This window comes from Diorhabda carinulata, chromosome 2 (assembly GCF_026250575.1).
Source record: "Diorhabda carinulata isolate Delta chromosome 2, icDioCari1.1, whole genome shotgun sequence".
Taxonomy (NCBI): Eukaryota; Metazoa; Arthropoda; class Insecta; order Coleoptera; family Chrysomelidae; genus Diorhabda; species Diorhabda carinulata.
Window position 1 is genome coordinate 12,392,075 of NC_079461.1, and position 20,528 is coordinate 12,412,602.

General features: G+C 31.2%; 1 protein-coding gene across 6 annotated transcripts in view; it reads left to right on the top strand.

Annotated features, from left to right (window-relative positions):
* The window catches only part of LOC130904206 (alpha-catulin), a 193,750-nt gene that overhangs the window by 126,768 nt on the left and 46,454 nt on the right, over window positions 1-20,528 (top strand). For all 6 annotated transcript variants that reach the window (XR_009060823.1, XM_057816834.1, XM_057816835.1 and 3 more), the window contains exons 3-6: window positions 822-982; window positions 9,050-9,259; window positions 11,765-12,002; window positions 19,544-19,713. Coding sequence is in view for 5 of the 6 variants with exons in the window: in XM_057816834.1 (XP_057672817.1) it covers window positions 822-982; window positions 9,050-9,259; window positions 11,765-12,002; window positions 19,544-19,713 (779 nt within the window). In the remaining variant the exon portion in view is untranslated. The remainder of the gene's footprint in view (window positions 1-821; window positions 983-9,049; window positions 9,260-11,764; window positions 12,003-19,543; window positions 19,714-20,528) is intronic.

Consider the following 20,528-nt stretch of genomic DNA (forward strand, 5'->3'; position numbering starts at 1 on the left):
GTCCAAAAGTCAGCTGGCAAGGTTATGGCATTAATATTTTGAGATACGCATGGTATAATATTCATTGACTCTCTCAAAGGAAAAAAAAACAATAACAACATATATTACGTGAGGTTATTGAAGCGTTTGAAGGGTGAGATCGCGCAAATACGGGCCGATGTGAAAAGGAAGAAAATTATGTTCCATTAAGACAATCAACGTGTCACAAATCAGTGAAAAATTTGGCAAAATTGCATGAATTAAGGTTCGAATTGGTTAGTATCCATTGTATTCTGCAGATCTAGCCCCCTGTTCCTAGACCTTAACAGGTTGCTCTCTGTATAGTATCATACTATAAGAATTGTGTAACAATAAGAAACATACAGCTGAATTCCAAATGCCCATTTCAAGTAGAAGATACTAGAAAATAGTAGAAAATACTACTGAGATTTCTGAAAAATTTCTACACAACTGTGCCCCTACAATAGTTAAATGTGATAACGTTGAGCTTTTATTTTGGCTTTGTGACGTTCCAGTCATGATTCAAACATTTCAAATTTTTCCAGGCCATTAACATTTATGAAATATGTCACTTGAAAGGTTTTCTCGGCATTTTCAACGAAAGATTGGGCCGGACTAGCTTGGTAGTACAATGTCTATGAATAAATACTTTCTCTATTTTTGTGGTTGTAGAGACAAACATTTAATGTCAATGAATTAAATAATGAGTGGAAGTATTTTATCAGCCAATGCCTTTCCTATTCTATTTTCAATAATAAAATTATTTATTTTTACATTTGTTTCCAAATATTGTCAGTAATCAGTTCTTCATATTTTTATAGGAGCTGCAATTGAGCATATTTGTGAAGTACACGACGAAGAAGTCTCCCCTGATAGGACCATTTTAGTTAGAGCTGCAAGATGCCTTCTGGGTGCCATAACTAGAGTTTTACTTTTAGCCGACATCGTAGTTGTTAAGCAGCTTTTATTTGCTAAAGATAAGGTGAGATATTTTATTGAGAAAGTCAAAAAGAAAAATATGCGTATCATAATTGGAAATGGGCATATTGACATAGATTTTATTATTTGAGTTTTTAAATAGGTGTTCAAGAATTCAGGCTCTCAAATAATCGCAAAAACCTGATTGATTCAATCCTCTCCCTCACAATAGTGTAAATTTTTTTTCTAATCAGGGATGCTACAGGGCGGTGGGATATTTTTATTCCAATGGAAATTTTTTGTGGGATACTTTTGATTCAATGGCACTGTATCTCAATGTATTATTGACATGTAAACTAATGAAGCAAATTTTCTCACAGAGATATTTTTAAAGTTGATCTGTGGCAACATACTAAAAAAGTCATAAAACTAATTTGAACCGCGACTAACATCTACCAAACTGCTATGAAGTTTAGGACTTGAAACATTTTTTATTCGAGTAAATTGCGCATCTACTTTTTTCCATGTCGAAAGCAACTAGTGAATAGACAATTTGTACTTTTTTATTCGTATCTAAAGAGATATGCTGGCAATTCTTCAGACACATACTCCTTTCTATCACTACCATCGTCAGGCTAAAACTCTGAACAACTATATTATCTCCGATATCGGATACTCTATTTCAGTTCAACATAGTTTTCTGATAACAAATCAAATCTTTATTAATACTCCGACAAAATCTCCATACGATGTTACAAATTGGAGGGATTTATTATTATCTGGAGATAAAGTGGACATATTAGCTAATAACTTCGATAACTGTGAATATGTCAAAATATTGACAATAACAACGAAAATTACGTCCTTTCATGCATATATTATGATGCTATCTACTGTCAGTGTAACAAATTCGTCTAGATCGCCTCAATTTGGAATATTTGTATAATACGGCGCTTCAAAAAATTTTTCAAATCTCATTGTCTCAAATATTACTATTTGATAAAAAATCCTCACTAAAGATGAACCCTGTAGCTCAACTCTAAGGGGTCGCTTTTTTATTTTAGTTTCCCATTTGATAAACATTGATTAACATGAGAGAATTTCCTTTTTTACGAGTACTAAAATGAAATTTTCACATAGTTGCCATACCACATAATTATAACCATTTTTGAACTTCATAATCCATAAAAATATAATACTCACTATTAATTTGGGTAGAGATTCTAAAAAATTATGTTTTAAAATGTATTAAGTTATTTCTACAAATCCAAACCTCATATATCCAATTGGAGTGAAATTTGATGATTTCATTGAACTGGATCGAACTTTTGTATGTTCTACATTTGAAAATAGAGAATTCAAGGCATAAAAGGAAGTCATAATTGTATCGGCTAGCTCTATCGTTTGAAAATGTTATATATGAAACTATATAATATATGTATTTTTATAAATTCTTCAATTTCTTATTTCTTAGACCTTTTGATATATTAATGCATCTAAATGTTTTTGATTTTAGGTCTCTTCTGTTTTAAAATTAGTTTTATATATAACATTTTTAAATGATTAATACTAAAATTTTCCTTGTAGAAAGAAAAATCAAAATTTATTATTTTTTATGAGGAAGAATATTCAAGTGACGAATTGTTATTTCTAAATATTTAACCAAACGAAATCTTTGCTATTAACAAAATCATGAGATAGAGATTAATTTTACTCTAAGCAATATCAAGCTGTTGTCGATTAACGATTACAAACATCATTATAAGTTTATCCTAATAAAGACAATGGAAATGGAAATGGGAATTCTTCACCTAACTATATTCGTACAATTATTCAGAACTTGCAAAGATGAGATCAACGACAGCTCCACTTGAATAAGAATACGCATGAACGAAACAAGATTTATTGTAATTTGAGGTTTCCAAATTGAGGTTTGCGTTGATTGCTAACCTTTGTAATAAGAAGGGTACTTGAAAGGAATTATTCACTTCAATTTCAATAGAGTTGTCGCGTCATCAATTTCCTTCTCAACAATATTAAATTGTTTGTGAACTTCAGTTTATTAGAATAAAACTGAATGCAAATGCAGAATGTATTTAGTTACAGTCGGTTAGCGAGAATTTAAGGTGTTAATCTCATTCATAGAGATTTCTGAATGAAACAATTTGTCATTGAGAAAGGTTTCGAAGTACTTACTAAAATTTATAAAGTTTTTGAAATTTTTCAAAATTAATTGTATTTGTGATTGTACGCACTCGATTGTGTCAGTTAGTTGAAAAACATTTTGTAATGTTTTGTGAATGCTATTGTTTACTCGCTGTTGCTTTTTTGCTAGTGACCGTCAAATTTTTTGTATCTTTCCATAATGAGTATTCTGTTGCTTCTATGGCACCTAAATTTATTGTTGAATATAATCATTTTTTTGGTTTTCGAATATCCTTTTCAGTTCCTGAATGGTTCTGTTTAACAAAGTTTTTGCGAAGTTTTCTTCTATTAGCTATTTTATATCTTATCAAGTTGGGCGCGTCTCCATCATCCATCTCACAGAGCTAATGGATGCTATGGGTTTTGCCAGAAAACTTCTTATATTGAGAGCTTGAGAGCTTTCCTATCGTTTAGTAAGCTCGATGTCTGTTTTCAGAAAAATATCGACGTTTACTTCTATTATAAAATTGTCCCAGTAAATAAATTTGTTTCGTATAGCTGGACCAGGCTCCTGAACTATTAATGCTAAGAGCAACTAATACAAATGAGTGGACAGATAAAGATCAAAATGGGAGGAAATACCTTTCATGATTTAAAAATCAAGGGCATACGGTATGTTTATTATTAGACCAGTATATGTTTCGTCTGCTGAGAGGTGACTCATATTATTATTTTTCATTGTTTCATTAAATTGTCTACCTCTGCGGGTTATTTATCTTGCACTAGAATTCAGTGAATTCTCCTTGTTTTATGGTGGGTCTAGGTGGGCAATTAATTACTGCTACTGCAAGGGATCTATTCCATTCTTCCACAATGATACTGGTAGCCTACAATTATTCTTTAGTATCATTACTGAGCACCTGATGTTTTATTGAACTTTTAATTGTATAACTGTGCCTCCATGTACTGAATTATCTAGGTGGATTGTTTTATATAATATATAATATATCTATGCATTTTAAATAAACTTTTATCTATGAAATGGTATTCCAATATCAACAGGAAATCAATGTTCTGATTAGTAATAAGGGCTCTAACTTCGTCAACTTACTTAACTATATATGGAGTTTTGTTGTGTATGTTTCAGTCGAGCTTTTTATCATTTATAATTTGCAGGACTGCTTCCGCCACTTAACACACATTTAACACTTACTGAGCTGTCCTCTGGGACATTAAGAGGTGGAATGATCTCCAGTGTATTTGACACACCGTTGTCTGACTTAGTATAACGATGTAATATTTTCTAATACCTACAAGTTTACTTGTACAGAATAACTGTTTCTAATAGAAGTTTTGTGGAAAGAATTACGGGGCCTAACTATTTTTCTCGCTTCTCAAGTTTTTTCGCTCATTCAGTTTTCGCATATCAGATAGCCAAGTTTATTCAAAACCGTTTGAGATGTGACAAAATAAGTACCAAAACTCGTACTAAGTGGTTACTAGGCCATTAAGTTTCCAAATAAACAAAACTTTTAGCGATAAATTGAATATGTGTCTGCCACGTTTCAAAATAATACCAATGGGATAGAACTCAAAATAAATTATTATTATTATTATTGGCTTTTTAACTGAATTAGAATTTCAAGCACATCCCGAATTTCATCGAAAAGTTTATAATTAAAACAAACATATTCGCTACTTTGTAATTTCCTTGACTTAGTATAGAACATAAGTTGTACCTACGTTGTGATAGAATCAAATTGTAGCGACACTTCTTGAATTTCTAATTAAATACAGTACAGTAGAAGTGTTACTTGTGTGTGATCTTCAAATTCGATAACAGTCTCTAGTGGGTTGTATTTAGTTTAAAATCTGTAAAGTCTACTCTATAATATCTGCTAAACATACAAGGTGTTTCAAAAGAAAGTTAAAATCGGTGAACCTTTAACAGATTGTGTAATACAGACAGTGAAAGCTTTTCATCAATAATATACATGAAAAATAAAATCCACCTTTGATCCATGATATGCCTTTTAGACATCATAGACCAGGGTCAATAATTTTTGAAACCAAACAAAAAAAAAATATAGTGAGATGGAAACCATTGCAGAAGGAGGAGAATAAAATAAAAATGAAAAGAAAAATAATTTACGGGTGATGTGAGGTCGGGAAGGGGAAGGGGGTGAGTCTTTAAGGGTGCAAAACTATTTATTTCGATTTCCGGCAAAACTGAGTCCTATGAAAAAAAGTTGATCATCCAAGTTGAAGGTAATAAAAAGATTTACAACTTTTGATTCAACATTTTTTTCACATAACCACAAAATGTATGTAAAAAATTTAAATAAACAAGTTTTTGGTTTTTTAATTTTATATTTTACAGAAAACATTTTTTTCGCGAAATTTTGTGAGAACTTTCCTTTCCATGTCCCAAATATACTGTAGTTTAGTTGACTTAAAATATTTATTTTTTAACCTTATTTTGATTTCATATCGAAAGACCACCCTAATTTTCAATCTAAAATTCTCCCGTTAAAATATCAGCTTTTTTATAAAGTCGTATAAAGTCGAGAATTTTTTTCGATGACCATCACTATGGTAAATTTTCTTAGAAAAGCCAAAAAAACGAGAAAAATCCGAGATTTTTTTAAGCATTTGACACATTCACATCTCATTTATTTATACGATTTTTATTCGTGGGGTGAATTTTTGGACACTGTCCTTACTCACTTAATTTATTCAAACACTTTACACTACACTTAAGAAACTTATAATAATTAGCTTATCACTAACACTTAACTAACTTATATAATTTGCTTAACTTCTTCGGTTACTTTCTAATTCGATCCGTTTACCATGACTATTTTATAAACTAAACTAAATTGCGCTAAAGAAACTTGTTTATATATCCAAACGAATTCTAGCAAATAAAGAAACAAAACAACTAAATAAATAGATCTTCCTAGAAATTCAGTTCAACCGAAACAATGTAAACAAATCGCCTGCTATGATATAAACTTTCATAAAAAACAAACATCAAACGAATTCTGGGTATATCAAACATGCCGCGCGTTCGACGATTCAGGATAACACATAAACATAGCAAATGTTGCATTGAGACGTAATTCTTAATATTACATGCTCTTTGAGTATGAGTTGGTAAATCGCTGGTATCAAATATATGAGTATTATCAACTACTGATTTAAGAGACTTGAACAATTGAACGATTGGGATTATTTTCATCTTAGTATTGCCTAGAGGTCACATTAAATGTAATGGAGCATCATCGGTCACCAATCACATATTCTTTAATATTGTGTAGAATATCCTTAAGTAATTCAAGGAGATCATATAGATGCAATGGTAAATAAAAGCAAGTTAATTAATAACTAGTTTTTATACATCTTCGTTTAAAACATCGAAATAACAGACGATAGCAGAATAGAGGATGTGAGGTTGAGATTAGATTAGGGCGGAACAATATTGTCAGAGGCTCGAAACAAAATTAAAATAAAAAAAGTAGAACATCCAAATGCAATAAATTAATCTGGTAATAAAAATTAGTAGAGGGAAATGAAAAAATAAACAAAATCAAGATAAGGATTAAGTACGTGAAACTTGGGATATTTGCAAAGGGAGGCGAAGAGAAAGAAGTAAAAGAAGAACTAAAAATAATATAGAGAAAGAAGGAAAAAGAAGAGATAGGAAACAGCAGTCAAAAGTTAGTTGGTTGGCTAGACCTCTAATTGAAACTCTGTATTATTCTAAATTCAGAACATTTCTCAGTTATTACCATTCAAATTTCATACGTAAAATTAATTCTATAAATCATACAGAATAGAAATTTTCAAGTTATTGATTTTTGTTAATGTTTTCGAATTTAAATAATATCTAACACTCCCAAAAAATGTTGAGATGCTAACTATATGACGTCCAAATGATGTCATCAATCACAAATCGTAACCATGGAGGTTAATGAAAATCCGAATAATTCTTAATATTGCGCTATGTGTTGCGTTCAAGCCATTTACGTCACACACTTTGTGGCACCTATAATTTGCGTTGCTACTGGTAACCATTTCACCGTCGGCCGTTTATCTCGCTATTACAGTATCTACATTTTATATAGGGTGATTTATTTTGTGAATAATACAAATAAACTTATCTGTCTCTGTCAGTCTCTGAAGACGATAACTTGGTTATCGAAACGCACGTCAGACGGTGTAATTGTGAGGGTTAGTGTAGTAGTAGTATGTACAGTGTATTCAGTATGAATATCGCCAACGGTTCCAGAAATTCCAACTTAGAAAGATCATGTTTTCGAATTTCAACAAATTAGTCGTTCGAAATACTTAACCAATGGTTCGGAATTGGAAGTGACGATGGCACTCTGGAATTTATTGAACTAAAAAGGAATGCTAGCTTCTGTTCTCTTGAAATCGGATTAGAGCTTCCGAACGAGACACAACAACCATACAACGTCTACTCAGCTAGTAGAAATCGAGAAACGAGTTAGTTTCATTGCTGCAATACGTTGAAGGTTAATTTCGGCAGGGGTATGATTGAGTAGGCATCGAATATTTTCAAAACTTACCTGAACACATCAGACCATTCCTCTGCAGTGGACAAAGAATCAACATTAGTTACTTACTCAACGGGCCACAAACGGGATTGGACAAAAATTAGTCTACTGAGCCATTGCTTCTGGAATGAGAGGTTATAACAATAAATTCATTACCAATACAATTACAGGACACTCATGTTCAAAATTTTGTAGATTTTCTAATTCATTTTGTTAGTATTGATGATAATGTACAGCCACATTACACCATCACACCGCAAAACAACTGGTCGACATTGTCATTAAATTACAAAAGTTGTTTGAAGAATTTCCGACCTCAATCTGAAGATATCAGCAATAATTACTAATATATGTGTACATGCGGTGAGAGATTCTCACTAAAAGTTTGACAACCATATAAGTGAATCGTTGTGAAGATTTTTTTTTTAAATGAAAAAAATTGAAAATCGAACTGTCGGTTTCATTGGCCGAAAAAATGTCGGCGTCCGTTTTTTTCGAATAGTCATGGGAACGTGTTTATCGACTATATTCAAAAAGGTAAAACAACAACAGAAAATTATTACTCATCACTTGATAAAGTGAAAAGAGCAATTGCGAAAAAGCGACCATATTTGAAGAAAAAGAATGTGCTTTACCATCAGTACAGTTTCCATATCTTTCACATATCGGTGATCTCCATGGCTAAAATGTATGAACTGCACATCGAATTCGTTACCCATCCATCCTTCCAGCGACTTTTCGTGTTTCCTAATCTCAAAGTTCCACTTGCAGGAAAGAGAGATTTTATTTTAGAATATTTACTTTAGAAAGACGACAACTATTTTCAGGTTAGAGCATCGCAGATTATATAGACAGATTATATAGACAAATAAGAATGATACAGAAAAAATGTCTTGTTTCCTCATTATGTCGAATACTTTCTAGACAATCCTCTTATGTAACTATAACAATGCTCAAGATCTTGTGAATGTGGCTAACGGAGAAATTATTGATAAATTGATTAGATATAGAAGTAGATGGAAGCACTCACTATTAATCTTTAATATGGTTGATTTTACCGCGATAAGTAAACTTTTTTTTATTTACTATGTTCTTCATTTTTTATTTTTCGAGTATTTGTCTCATTTTTTATATTTCTGTATTTTTCTTGTGACCTTTTATATAGCAGACCTTAAAACTTTCCTAGTTTTCTTTACATTATAGATAGACAGAGAGACATAGATACATTTGTTGAGGAAACACCTGCCTCTTGATCTTACATTTCTTGAATATAGGCTCAAACACTCACCTCAAAATCTATCTACATAAGACGGTATTATATTCTAATAATGGGCTTTCTGAAACTTCTCATGTTCGACTTAAAATTATACGGCACTTTCAAATATTATAGAACATTTTGTTTGCAGGTCTCGCATAGTTTGGATCGATTAGAGTCAGTTAACAACTTTACGGAGTTTGTAAAAGCCTTTAGTCAGTTTGGAGCAGAAATGGTAGAATTAGCTCATTTAACTGGTGATAGACAGAATGATCTAAAGGACGAACGGCGACGGGCACAAATGGCGGCGGCTAGACAAGTTTTAGAAAGATCAACAATGATGTTACTAACTTCAAGTAAAGTAAGTTATTATAAGGAGAACGGTTATTTATTTATGAATTAATGATTAAAATGTATTATTAAATGTATTTTTAATTTTTTTTAGCGATCTTTCAGGGGTAACATTATAATTCTTTTGCCGATGAATCATGTTTAAAATTGTAATTAATTTTTGTGGTAGATAATTAGATTATCTAGACAATTCGACTTAATTTTAGTCTTTTTCCAAATATAATTTGATATTGACATAATTATATCAATCAACAGATCACCTTCCATGAATATAAAATTTCATCCTCACTATTCACCATTTCTAATAATTCTCTTCTTCTATTTGACTGTTTCAAGGATTTTCCTATTTATATAATCAATGTACTTTTTTATATTTCATGTTTCATTAATGCAGTTTAATTTTTTATCGTATCGATGACTTTCCAATCTATTTTAGTGTAATTACAACTAATATACAGACTTATTCAAATATCATTTTAACTAAAATAATTGTATAATTGTTGAGAAAGTCATATAGTAAGAAAATGGGTATTACATTTTGATGTTTAGGATCCGTTCTGTTTCTTAATTGATTAATTATAATGTTAGTTTCATATATATCTGCTCTATTCACTTATTTATTTGTATAAGGGAATGAAATATTTAGTACTCTAAAATCTAGAACATCGAGAAACCATAAAAATCTTGATAAATATGCAAGAGACCAGAGGAAGAGAAAGAACGGAATAAGACAAGCAGTATTTGGTGTGCTAGAATTGGAATCAATAACCTGTTATAAATATATTGTCTAAAATACTTATACCTATTATTTATATATTTTATATTATATCTAAATTCGACAGACCAATCGTTAACAAAGTAATATAACAGTTGAGTCAAACCATTATCGAATAGAGGCGCGGCAAAAACAATCGAGGTTTGCGCTTCCTTCATGAGAATGCTTCAGGACACACTACTTCGCTTTCCAATGTTACTGTATACGAATATGACTGATTTGGCCCTGTTCGACCACTTTTTTTTGTTTTGTTTTGTTTTTCTCAACCACAAAATTCTTGATTTTGAACAGAATCAATTCGATGGGGTTGAGTTCACAGAGGGCGAATGTATTTCTCACAACTTTTTTATGCTGTTTTCTTCCAAATTAACAAATATACTGTTAACTTATTTTTTAAGGACAGAACATCCATTTCTCTATGCTAGTCATCATTTTTCTTGTATTTAGAAATCCTCGTTTCTTCAGGCAAAAAACTAGTCCCACCACCGAAATGGTATACCCACTATTATTCTTTTCCCTTTGTCTGGAATAAATTTTTTACTTTATTGACAAATGTTGCAAATGATTTTTGAAAAATATGGTTAGTTCAAATTTTAAGACCTCATTTACAGACTTTTTAATGAAGTAAAACAAGCAAGAAAGGTTTGTGGAGAAGAGTTAATTCTTGCATTGACCGGTTTATCTAGGCAATTAATCTTCTTGTTTCTATCGCAGTATGCTTTCATTGTCATCAAAAATTATATTGTCGACTTCAAAATTTAACATAAAGGTTTTTTAAAATATTGTGGAAAGTACTCATATCTAATGTCGTGAACTTTTCACCATCTCAAAATTATATAAGGACTTCTAATTTTTTTGTTCCATGTTGTCGATATCCTTTAAATACTTACGTACTTGGATTTTGAATAGTTGCAACTCATATGCATTCAAAATAATTTCATTTATTTGGGCAGTGAAGTCTTTTTTCAGAAATTTTTTTTGTAAAAGTCAATAGTGTTCAGTCAGATGTACTTGAAATATTTATTTGGTTTTTCTGAATGATTTCTGCAATTTGTTGCATTGTTCAATAATGAAATCTAGAATTCTGAATAATAAATACTAAATGCTTAATACCGGATATCGAATTATGAATAAATGCTAAATTTTGTATATCAGTGATAAACTGAATCACTACATCGAACGACCCATATAATAGATTCTGTGAACTCCTACAGACATGAAGTTTTTAGTGATTTGTTCAGTAAAAGAGTACATTAAGTATGATCATGATTAGTCTTTACAGTTATGGTTGGTTTTTCGTATTTGGAAATACTATTTACTTCAATAAAATAAATTAGATTCTTTGATTACTAACAGACATAATGCCCGCTTGACGTAGAGCGAGACAATCGTTTGTCATAATATTACATGTGATGAATCTTGCATTTTGCTGATATGCTGTTTTCATTGAATCATTGTTGCCACTTTCCTCCTGCTACGTTATTTTTCTTCGATCATAATAAAGGAGAACAAACAAAAATTTTCCAAATAAATGACAGTATAAATAATAACTAATCAACAAGAAACGCTAAAATGTTTATCCCTGAAACGTGCTTCAATTGATCAACTGCAATTGATAAGTCTTGCAGAATCGATCAGCTGAGTTTTATGTCATTCATTGTTCGTTGTCTTACTCTATGTCAGGGGTCTAAACTCCTTTTAACATAAAGTATACTTTTTGAGATTTAATTGATTTTTTAGGCAAGTCTAAGGCATCCAGAGTGCACATCCGCCAGGGAAAATCGTGATACCGTATTCTGCCAAATGCGAAGAGCTATGGACCTTATTCATTATGTAGTAAAAGACGGTGTCTTAAATAGTGCCGATTCAAGTGTTCAATCAATCCATAGAGAAGGACTATGTGAAAGTGACAGAGGAACAGCATATGCCTGTATACAGCATTTGCAGTATCTACTTGAACATAGTAAAATCTCTATGGGTAAGTGAGTTTCATTATTATAATACAGATTGATAGAGATCTTCATATAGAGGGCGCCTACAAATGTATAACTCATTCCCTAAATACGAAATATGCTCGGTAACTTTATAACGTATGGCGACACATATTTGGTTCGAGATGTCTGATACTGATGCATACTTAATTTTCCAGAACTTGAATTATGTTATATCAAACAGCATTTTACATTTTTTCTTTTGTTTCTCAAGATGCCTTTGTTTTCTCACAACATACTTTCAAAATAATGCAACTTTGTATTAATGTACTTGTTCTGAGGGAACTTTATAAGATATTGTGAAATGGAATTTAGATTTTGTTACTAATATTAAATTAGTAAGTCTGATTATAAAGAACAGGATTTCTTGCCACTTCATCAATATTATATTTCTTATGGGGATTTTTATTTATTTTGACAATTGACAAAAGTTCGTTTTTTACCAAGTCATTGTTGAATGTAATATTTTTTTTGTATTAACCAGTTAATAATGTCTTGTTTTCTTCATGACGTCGTAGGTAGACTTTCAACTTTGTCTCGAGTGGTAACTGGCATTGTTAAGAACAATTACAGATCCGGCTGGAATAAGATCTAGCATTTGTATAAACTATTCCTCGAACACATCTGCATTCATATCCTCGTGGTAGTCACCGGTTTTTTTTATTCAAATAACAGAAAGGCCACCATCAACAAAACCACTGTCACTGCCAATATGTGTTACTATTAATCGTCTGCCTTTCCCTAATGGAGCTCTCAATCCTGTTAATAGTCCCTCCAAGAAAGCTTGTTTAAAATTGTTAACCGTGTTATCTTACTATACTTTTCCTACAGTGTACCCCTTGTTAACCCAAATCTCGTCAAAATAAAAAAGTTTTTCCTTACACCCGGAGTTTCTTAATCGTCCGTAAATAAGACCTTCTCTAACACACGATTTCTTGGGAATCTTTTAAATATGAATTTTTACGTTGTTTTTGCCAACAAAAATTTAGTTCATTTAGTTCAGTTTAGTAGAACCTGACAAAGCTTATTTCTGTTGATTGGGGGCCATCCGTCTTCCAAAAAGGACGCCAAAATTTTATCAATGGTAGGAATTTTCTTTTTAAAGTAAAATGAGTGGAATTTCCTGCGGATTGCATATTTGTAATCTTCATCCATGTAAACCTTTGGCCTTACTGGCCAAGACTTTGGTTCACTTAAACATCCACTTGTTTTCCTTTCCTTAAAAAGTTTGTGGACCATTGACCGACTTTATGTATTGAAGTATAGTTTTTAAAGGTCGACATATTAAATATTCACTAAAGTTTTGTAAACATTTCTGTGAAAAACACTGCGCTAGAAAAGCAATTGTGTATTGGGAATTTTCTTTTATGGACTTTTTCTTAAACTGAAACTTGTCAACAACCATTTAAGTATACCTCAAATTAACCTGTCTGGTATAGGTATATACTATAAAGGGCGTGAAATATTTACCTGTCAACATCGTTCCTTTCTTATAATACCCCAATGGAATTTTTTTGGCCGATAAGTAAACATAGTTGGAAATTTGAACTTGATGCAATAAATTTCTTAGAAAATAAATGTTGAATTCATTTGCTAAGGTTTAATAAAAAAAAAATAATAAATTGTTCTTAAATGTGACTACGGCTATGGTGGCCAGGAGAGGAGGTGATTTATTACTCTACACTCTTTCCGAATGGAGTATACACGAAACTATTATTTTTAAAGCTCAAATGTAAATTGAATGAGATAATATATAACCCACTCTATGAAATTTTTCTGCTTTACAGGGCAATTTGATAACCCCTATAAAATTTACTATCTGTTAACAAATAAAGATCTATATTCATAAGGTGTACGCATTGGGGCTTTATGAATATTCTGCCTATCACTTGAAAGATATTAGCATTATAAAAATAAGTCTTTGAACTGTTACAAAAATCGTGTAGGCCAATGTCTTTTGTTCCGTATAAATCTTTCCTCTATTGTTCATTTTAATTGTTTAATAACTTGATTTGTACATTTCTTTTGCTCAATATTACATATTTTCCTTCATATTCAAACTTCGCATGGTGTGAAAGTAGATATTCAAGATCGTTTAGATAAAGTGAAAGATTTTTTCGAGACACTTTTCTAAATGGATCTGCTTAATGAATATTATTGATAATAAAGTTTGATATACATAGATAGTTGCTAATTTTTTCTGAAAGTGATACTCAATAGAACAAAATAATTGACTAGTTTTCTCTAATCTTTTGAGTATAATGTTAAATTGTAAAATAGTGGTGATAAAAAATATGAACAATAAAAAAGACTCTTGTATGAAATTATATACACAAATATACTCGCAATTTTATTTCCAAATTTCAATTCAACAATGTAAATACTGGAAATAGATGTAATATATGCACATATTTTCAAATTCTACTGTAAAGATTATTCGGTTGGAAATATTCTCCGGTACGTAAGAAACTTTGTCAGCAAATACACAAATAAAAAAAAACTTCTACTCCATCAAGTTGCGCAAATATTGTTATAGGTACGGAGGCGATTTTATAGTAGCTTACATCTTCAATTTAATGAATATTTTCCAACATATCGTTATTTTCATTGTGTATATAGAATCAAGAAGATATTTACATCTATAATATTTGCTTCTCTCTTATAGAATGTACTAACTTGCGATGTTAAACGAGGGCGGTTTGACGGAAAAGTGATTTTGAAATAAAAAAGTTAGTTTTAGTTTACCGTTCAGTCAATTTCCTATTACTTCATACTTTTTGAAAGTTTGTCTTTGCCATCTTCTCTTCATTTGTCTAGATTCGCTTTTTACCAAGCATTTTTGTTAATCTGAAAACAAGTAATCGAAGATAACAAGATTAGGTCAATATGATGGACGAGGCAATAACACAGTTCGGCTAATTTTCCTAATGATGGTATAGAACTATTGTAATGCCGTCGATGTTTTTTGAGGTTGTCATTAAAAGATAAGGACGTTTGATATTCTAAAGCCATGATCGCATTTGTCGGTACGGTATTTGCTGTCTTGGGAGCGCATTTCTCAGTCCAATATCTCCATTATATTTTTGTTTGTGGATTATGATGGTGTCCCTATGTGACTTCTACTATTATATATCGACAGAAAAATTCACATGAATTACGTTTGGATGCGGGCGAACATTAGATGGGCAATCTAGGTACAGACTTTGCAGATATATATTTCGTACTTAACCTTTATTGCTTAATTATATTTATATTGCATACTCCTTCGGTCAGAACATTTACTTCGGTAGTTATCTTACTTCTGCTCGACAATCGCCTAGTACAAGGATGCGGATTCTATTAATCATTTTGAAAATAGTTGAAGTAAATGACGGACCCAGATTTACGTAACTTTTTCACGTAAAAAATAATGTTAAATAAACATTTCAAATTCTTTTTCTCCATAGTCACCCAACAAAGATAACAGTTTTTTTTTCAAACGAATATTGGAGCCAACAATATAACTACTGTACCGACAGTGTTTGCAATCTTTGAAAAATCACACTTCCATCTAATCGCCCTCGTATACTAGATAATATTGTAATTTTAAAGTTACTATTCAAATTTAACAGCTGTAATAAATCAGGAATTGCTAATACTAAAATTTCTATCGTGTATGAACACTATGAAATTTATGGCAAAATTTAAAAGAAAAATACACTACGTTAATAGAAGTTAACGACCAAATTTCCATAAGCTTATCGGATTCGCTCAGTGGATTTAAGAATACCTATAAATTGAATAAAGATGGCATGAACTTGTGAGATTGCGAAGGAGCGAAGGCCTCTCTTTTTAGAAAAAGACAATTTGAGTAGGAGAGAGAAATTGTTATCTACTATACCATACACGCTGGGCTAATATGTTGATGTATTTGTCGATACTTATATATATATTATCTTATCTTCTCACCACAAATAATTCATTTCCTTCACCGCTTTATTCACTAGAAAAATATACAAATTTAAACTAAATCTAAACTAAAAAAATTAGTATGAGTATGTCTTCTTATTTATTCCAAACCAATATTACGCCGCATTATTCTGACGCAAATTATCCACCACTCCTGATGGGCACCATTTAAGATCTGTTCATTCATGAATCTACCAATTTAACTTCTACTTACTATTTCATTCATTTAGATTTATTGTAAACTGGCCGTCCTCAACATCTTACTTAAGCGGTTTCATATGTCCCTTAGACACTTGAAGCTCCATTAACTTATCAAATTACTTAATCTTATTTTTGTATTGATGTTTCATGACCACCATAAATATAATTAATTATAGCTTTAGTATACAATAGAATTAGTATTTATGAGAGCATAAACTAGCAAGAGTGTTCTATATAGTCTTGACATCCAACGATAACCGTAAATTATTAAAACTACTTTATTTATACTTTGTGTTAATAAATAGTTTTTTCAAAGCTGTGAAAATAAGTTACTTAAATTCGCAGGTATTTAGTGTAGGTCACTGTTTGGGCAAATAAATAAATTTCATTAAAGAATACAAAAAATTGGGATCAATTCAAGAGTTTCACGGTAAATAAACGAATAAATATTAGAACTTTACATATAGACTGATAACTAACCAAAAACATTTCAGTTCAAAATAAATTCAAAACGTTTTCTGATTGGATTTACATTTATAAGTATAAGTCTCAAGAGTGCCTATTTTGGTAAAAAAACTCATCAATACAAACAAGTTTTTTCAACTTATGATTTTAAAATGATATAAATCATCTATTCATCTCTATTAATTCGACTCTAAAAAATATTTTTTTTATTTAATTTGAGCATACATAAACATACTAAGAGTTATTAGCAGGGGAGACGTTTACAACGTAGTAGTATAATTTATAATAATGATAATCAGATTTTAGATATCACATTTGTGTCTTTAAGATAACATTTAAGATAAGCACTTCGCTTCCGGATGAAGGGGGAATTGAATTCAAATTTTTTTCCAGCTTGTAGCGTTTTCTGTGTTCTTCATTTTGAGGATATTCGATCAGTAGATGCTTCACTGATAAATGCGCCGTTTCTTTTGTTGGAAGATATTGATGTGTTATGCGCGTGTGCCCAATTCTTAGATGATTAAGGATTACTTGTTCTCTTCTTTTTTTGGATAGTGGCAGTTTGGTTTCAATTTCGGGAATTCTTTGTTTTAAATTTGTTTCAGTTTCTTCCCAGATTGATAGCCATTTAATGTTGAAGTAATGTCGCTGTCACTTGAATCTGTTGTAGTTGAGATGTTGGTAGTAAATAATTTTTTCTCAAGTCTTGTGATATTATTTATCAGGGTTTTATTTTATTTGTTTTTATAGATGAAATTGAGAATTTTGAGTAATTCAGAGAGTTCATATGAATAATCTGGATTATTTCAGGTTTGCAACATTAATAGTGTTTTGTAGAAAATCGCAGATCTGATTGAAAGTTAAAACGAAAAATGGGCTTCGATTTTCAATCTGATATTTGATTGCCTTTAGTAAGGTGGGCAGATCTTCACTGGTTGACTTATACTTTTTGTTTCTTTTTGTAGTGATAGGGGTGATAATAACTGAATTTAGTGTTTTCCTTGTTAATGTGGACTTGCAAAATTTGACAACATTTAACGATGTCTTTGCTGTGGGTATTTGAGGTTTGGTAGGAACTTCTGGGGGATATTTTTGAGGATTGAGGCTGAATATTTTCTGCTGTTGTCTCTGGTGTGGCGTTTGTTATGTTTTCTGTGTTCTCTGTTTCTTCTGTAGCACTTTTGTTCGATATTTTCATTTGGTCAGAGTCATTTCCAGTTATCATTTCTTCTATGGTGGTATGTGTGTCTCTTTATTCCAAACAGGCGGATTCTTCGTGACTTATGGATTTGCATGTGAAGCAATTTAATCCAATGATTGAAAGAAATAATTGGTAGGTGGTGTTATCGTTTGTTATCACAAAAGATTCTGGAATAGATTTATTTTCAATGGGAGAGATGAAAATTTGTCTCCGAAAGCTTAATACATGGCTGTAATCTGCTTCAGGCATTTCTACTCTTAGGAATGTCATAGGTATACATTTAATATAACTACATTAGGTATCGATTCCTTTTATTTTAATTGATTTATGTTGTGCGATCAGGTTATCAACTGTTGTTTTTGAGGAGAGGTAGATACAAATTCTGTTGTTTGTGATCCGAGATGCATATAAAACGTTTTTAGATTGAACTATGGATCCAATACCTATAATGTAGCAGTGAATTTTGACTCCATCTATCGATGTAAGGATGATATCTTGTTCCTTAGTAGGGTATTTATGGGTGGATAGTATGTTGGAATAGGTTTGTTGTGATGGATTTATTATTTCATTGAAATTTTATCTGTTATCTTCACATGCTTTGGAGAATTTTCTAAAACCCACTCTGACCCTGGTTAATTTACGACAATTAGGACATATTCCGAAAAAAACCGTCAGAAATCCCCATCAACGAAACCAGATCTAAAGATATAAAAATCTTGAAATAAGTTGTTGTAGTATTCACTGTGATTGCCCGTGATCGTGATCACTGGATGGTCACTGCCACTTAGGTTAAGACAGACACTATATAATTTGTTTTCAATTTCAATAAAAACTGTTTATTTTAATAAATTAAACAAGACCGAATTAAACGTGGTATTATCAACCAAATTCAGGACCGTTTTCCATAAAAAAATTGGTTTTGTTTAAAAACCAAATATTTACAAAATACAATATCATCACTAATGTGGCATGTTGTCTTGTAGTTAAACATATAGAAATAAGGATGATAGAAGTATCTCCAGCCGAAAAGTCTTTGTTTAGGGAAGTGCAGTCTACAGTAAACACCAGTAAACTGCTTTCTGCGGAGCATTATCTGAATTAAGACAGCATTAGACATATCAGAGAAACTGAACATCGACCGAAAATTCTATGCTTGAATAACTTTACTGTAAGAACTAATCAACCAAACTCTTAACTTATTCAGTATAGTTTATCAAAATGAAAATAAGTCTCCTGATGATTATGCGTTTGGGCCATGATTCGCATTTCAACGTACGGCTGAACATTGGAAGGAAGTCGGCCTCTTTTCAACTCCAAAAACAACGGCTGCAAATTAAGTCATTACAAAATCTAACTATTGTTAACATTTCTTATTGAATAAATTATTCACTTCATTGCTTTAAGACCAGCTACTATACAAAATTCTTCACCAGCTCTACTGATCATATTTTGATATATATATATGATTTCATGGATACTTGTCATGCTTGTTCTACTTTACTTCTCATCTCCAGTCCTCATAGCTCTGTTCGGAATTTGTTTGGTGTCACAAATAGGAATTAGTAGTTAAAGAATTAGGTAGCTGTCTGTTTAACTACCACTGCCATTAATTATACATTACAATTTTATTTTTCACAAAATTGTAACACATTTATTAACCTAGCTATGAATGTATATAAACATATTCTTTATATTGTTATCGCATTGTTCTAGACCCTTCCTGTCAAGAGACACTTCCGACTGCATTAGAGGCTGTCTTAGAAAGAACTCAGGATTTCACTGACAGTGCCTATACTAGCCATGAACATAGAGAAGCCATTTTAGAATGTAGTGAAAGACTTAAAACCGAACTAGATCATCTTCTAAGTCTCTATATAAATGTAGTAAGTATACGATTCACTGTTCTAGAAATACTAGAAACAAAAAATAGCAAATATATTACTCATATAACTGTCATCAATGTTTGAACCTATATATGTTATCCGAAATACATTATCACTATTTACTGGACTTCGATCATTATGCACTATGCTGTGGGATTTTATATTGCTATTATGTTGTAATTATTACCACTCTTTTCAGTATTGTCGCAATTTTTTCTCTCACTTCTCCATCACCTTCTCCTTTATTGTCTTCAAACTCCTGTATAACCAGTTTATTTCTTCACTTCTCGTTCTATTGTTACCATTCTATTATTTCGTTCGCTTTGGCTTTGTTTCAGATATTGTTATCTATTTTATATTTTCTAATTCTATAATTTTTTCTCATATTTTTTTATGTTATTTTGTCTTATAGAAATTCAAACATTCCTTTAATTTCTTCCATATACCCTATTTCTTTACTGACCATTTCAAGTAGATGTACCCCGTACTTCTCTTTTAGAGTTCTACTAATTGATTTTCTTTCTTTCTCCCTCAGCTTTCCGTACTCCTTCTATTTTAAACTGCTGAGATTCGCTTATCGATTATATATTCGAATAAAATAGTTATTATCGGTATTTATTGCATTTTATAATTAAACTTGATATTTTTGCCAGTCAATTTCCACTTTTTCCACAGCACAACTCGCAATTGCCTATATACCTGTTTTATTTATTTGAAAATCATCATATTCGAGTATCATTCACCGAAGTTAGATTCATTATAAGAGAAGAAATCTTAAAAAATCGTTTCATTTAGGAATTGTCAAGTACGGCTTT